The 3,698-nt window shown below is 50.2% G+C and overlaps 1 protein-coding gene across 1 annotated transcript in view; it reads right to left on the bottom strand.

Annotated features, from left to right (window-relative positions):
* Positions 1 to 1,739: 1,739 nt before the first annotated feature.
* LOC144491159 (histone deacetylase 9-like) overlaps positions 1,740 to 3,698 on the bottom strand; it is a gene marked incomplete at both ends in the record, with an annotated part of 12,786 nt that continues 10,827 nt past the window's right edge. The window contains one exon of the mRNA XM_078208836.1: positions 1,740 to 1,876. Within this exon, the coding sequence (XP_078064962.1) occupies positions 1,740 to 1,876 (137 nt within the window). The remainder of the gene's footprint in view (positions 1,877 to 3,698) is intronic.

The raw sequence follows: 3,698 nt of genomic DNA, 5'->3' as shown, positions 1-3,698 counted from the left end.
ATCAAGGACCCCCCCCCCCAGGCACCCCGGACATTCCCTCTTCCACCTTCTTCCGTCGGGGGAAAAAAGGTACAAAAGTCTGAGGTCACGTACCGACCGACTCAAGAACAGCTTCTTCCCTGCTGCTGCTGTCAAGACTTTTGAATGGACCGACCTCGCATTAAGTTGATCTTTCTCTACACCCCTAGCTGTGACTGTAACACTACATTCTGCACCCCCTCCTTTCCTTCTCTATGAACGGTATGCTTTGTCTGTGTAGCGCGCAAGAAACAATACTTTTCACCGTATCCCGATACACGAGACAATAATAAATCAGATCAAATGATTGGAGTATCGGGATAGGGATGTTTTGCTGCAATTGTACAGGGCGTTGGTGAGGCCACACCTGGAGTATTGTGGGCAGTTTTGGGTCTCCTTATCTGAGGAAGGATGGTCCTTGCTATAGAGGGAGCGCAGCGAAGGTTTACCAGGCTGATTCCTGGGGATGGCAGGTCTGTCATATGAGGAGAGAGTAAGTCGGTGAGGATTATATTCACTGGAGTTTAGGAAGAGTGAGAGGGGGATCTCATAGAAACTTATAAAATTCTAACAGGGTTAGACAGGGTTAGATTCAGAAAGAATGTTCCCGATGGTGGGGGGAGTCCAAAGAACAAAGAACAGTACAGCACAGGAAACAGGCCCTTCGGCCCTCCAAGCCTGTGCCGCTCCTTGGTCCAACTGGACCAATCGTTTGTATCCCTCCATTCCCAGGCTGCTCATGTGACTATCCGGGTAAGTCTTAAACGATGTCAGCGTGCCTGCCTCCACCACCCTACTTGGCAGCGCATTCCAGGCCCCCACCACCCTCTGTGTAAAAAACGTCCCTCTGATATCTGAGTTATACCTCGCCCCTCTCAGCTTGAGCCCGTGACCCCTCGTGATCGTCACCTCCGACCTGGGAAAAAGCTTCCCACTGTTCACCCTATCTATACCCTTCATAATCTTGTACACCTCTATTAGATCTCCCCTCATTCTCCGTCTTTCCAAGGAGAACTAGGGGGTCATAGTTTGAGGATAAGGGGGTGAACCCTTTTAGGACTGAGGTGAGGAGAAATTTCTTCACCCAGAGGGTGGTGAATGTGAGTCGAGGCCAAAAGGTTGTGTGATTTCCCAGAAGCAATTAGATATCGCTCTTGGGGCGAAAGGGATCGACAGATAAAGTAAAGTTTCAAGTTAATTACTAGTCACAAGTAAGGCTGACATTAACACCGCAATGAAGTTACTGTGAGAATCCCCCCTAGTCGCCCACACTCCTGTTCGGGGTGACACTGAGGGAGAATTTAGCACGGCCCAATGCACCCTAACCCAGCCCCGTCTTTCAGACTGTGGGAGGAAAACCGGAGCACCCGGAGAAAACCCACGCAGACACGGGGAGAACGCGCAGACTCCCGCACAGACAGTGACCCCCCCCCCCCAAACCCCGGGGAATCGAACCCGGGTCCCTGGCGCGGTGAGGCAGCAGTGCGCACCAGCGTGCCACTGTGACATGTGGATATGTAGAGGAGGGGGATGTTGAATTTGATACTCAGCCGGGAATTCATAATGAATGGGCGGAGCAGGCTGGAAGGGCCGAATGGCCTCCCGCCTGCTTCTGGTTTCGATGTTTCTCCGTTGCTCATGTCGGAACCACCCCCTCAACTCCACGATGACAACACAAAGAGCGCTCACCACCCCCACCCCTCCCCACCCTCCACCCCCACCTCCCCGCTCTGCAGTTTCCCCAACTCACCTTGGAGGTGGGGAGTCCCTGAGAGATGTTGGGAAGTGACGGCAGGTTGGGAACAGCCAGTCGGAACAGGGAACCCTCTTGCATCAGGAGTTGGTGAGCCAGGGTTGTCTGCAGAGAGACCAAACACAGTGAGAAGTCTAACAAACACCAGGTTGAAGTCCAACAGGTTTATTTGGTAGCAAAAGCCACCAGACACACGGAGAGGTCAAGGAAGATCCATTTTGGTAGGACAAATTTAAATGTGGATCACAGGGTCAAAGGTAGGGTTCTGAAGACTGTGGAGGAACAGAGAGATCTTGGGGTCCACATCCACAGATCTCTAAAGGTTGCCACTCAAGTGGATAGAGCTGTGAAGAAGGCCTATAGTGTGTTGGCGTTCGTTAACAGGGGGTTGGAGTTTAAGAGCCGTGGGGTTATGCTGCAACTGTACAGGACCTTGGTGAGACCGCATTTGGAATATTGTGTGCAGTTCTGGTCACCTCACTATAAGAAGGATGTGGAAGCGCTGGAAAGAGTGCAGAGGAGATTTACCAGGATGCTGCCTGGTTTGGAGGGTAGGTCTTATGAGGAAAGGTTGAGGGAACTTGGGCTTTTCTCTTTGGAGCGGAGGAGGTTGAGAGGAGACTTGATAGAGGTTTATAAGATGATGAGGGGGAGAGATAGAGTGAACGTTCAAAGACTATTTCCTCGGGTGAATGGAGCGGTAACTAGGGGGCATAACTATAGGGTTCATGGTGGGAGATATAGGAAGGATATCAGAGGTAGGTTCTTTACGCAGAGAGTGGTTGGGGTGTGGAATGGACTGCCTGCAGGGATAGTGGAGTCAGACACTTTAGGAACATTTAAGCGATTATTGGATAGGCACATGGAGCACACCAGGATGATAGGGAGTGGGATAGCTTGATCTCGGTTTCAGATAAAGCTCGGCACAACATCGTGGGCCGAAGGGCCTGTTCTGTGCTGTACTGGTCTATGTCTATTCCACAGAAGAACGAAATTCCAGACAGAAGGATCAACAGAGAAAGCCCAGAATATTCCAGCAGACAAAACCTGGTTGTAATTTGGAGAGCGGCTAAATTCTAGTTTTTATCAATGACTTGGAGGAGGGGGCTGAAGGGTGGATCAGTAAATTTGCTGATGACACCAAGATTGGTGGAGTAGTGGATGAGGTGGAGGGCTGTTGTAGGCTGCAAAGAGACATAGATAGGATGCAGAGCTGGGCTGAAAAATGGCAGATGAAGTTTAACCCTGATAAATGTGAGGTGATTCATTTTGGTCGGACTAATTTAAATGTGGATCACAGGGTCAAAGGTAGGGTCCTGAAGACTGTGGAGGAACAGAGAGATCTTGGGGTCCACATCCACAGATCTCTAAAGGTTGCCACTCAAGTGGATAGAGCTGTGAAGAAGGCCTATAGTGTGTTAGCTTTTATTAACAGGGGGTTGGAGTTTACGAGCCGTGGGGTTATGCTGCAACTGTACAGGACCTTGGTGAGACCACATTTGGAATATTGCGTGCAGTTCTGGTCACCTCACTATAAGAAGGATGTGGAAGCGCTGGAAAGAGTGCAGAGGAGATTTACCAGGATGCTGCCTGGTTTGGAGGGTAGGTCTTATGAGGAAAGGTTGAGGGAGCTAGGGCTGTTCTCTCTGGAGTGGAGGAGGCTGAGGGGAGACTTAATAGAGGTTTATAAAATGATGAGGGGGATAGATAGAGTGAACGTTCAAAGACTATTTCCTCGGGTGGATGGAGCTGTTACAAGGGGGCATAACTATAGGGTTCATGGTGGGAGATACAGGAAGGATATCAGAGGTAGGTTCTTTACGCAGAGAGTGGTTGGGGTGTGGAATGGACTGCCTGCAGTGATAGTGGAGTCAGACACTTTAGGAACATTTAAGCGGTTATTGGATAGGCACATGGAGCACACCAG

This window comes from Mustelus asterias, unplaced genomic scaffold (genome assembly GCF_964213995.1).
Source record: "Mustelus asterias unplaced genomic scaffold, sMusAst1.hap1.1 HAP1_SCAFFOLD_4598, whole genome shotgun sequence".
Classification (NCBI taxonomy): Eukaryota; Metazoa; Chordata; class Chondrichthyes; order Carcharhiniformes; family Triakidae; genus Mustelus; species Mustelus asterias.
This window is presented reverse-complemented; position numbering and strand designations above follow the sequence as displayed.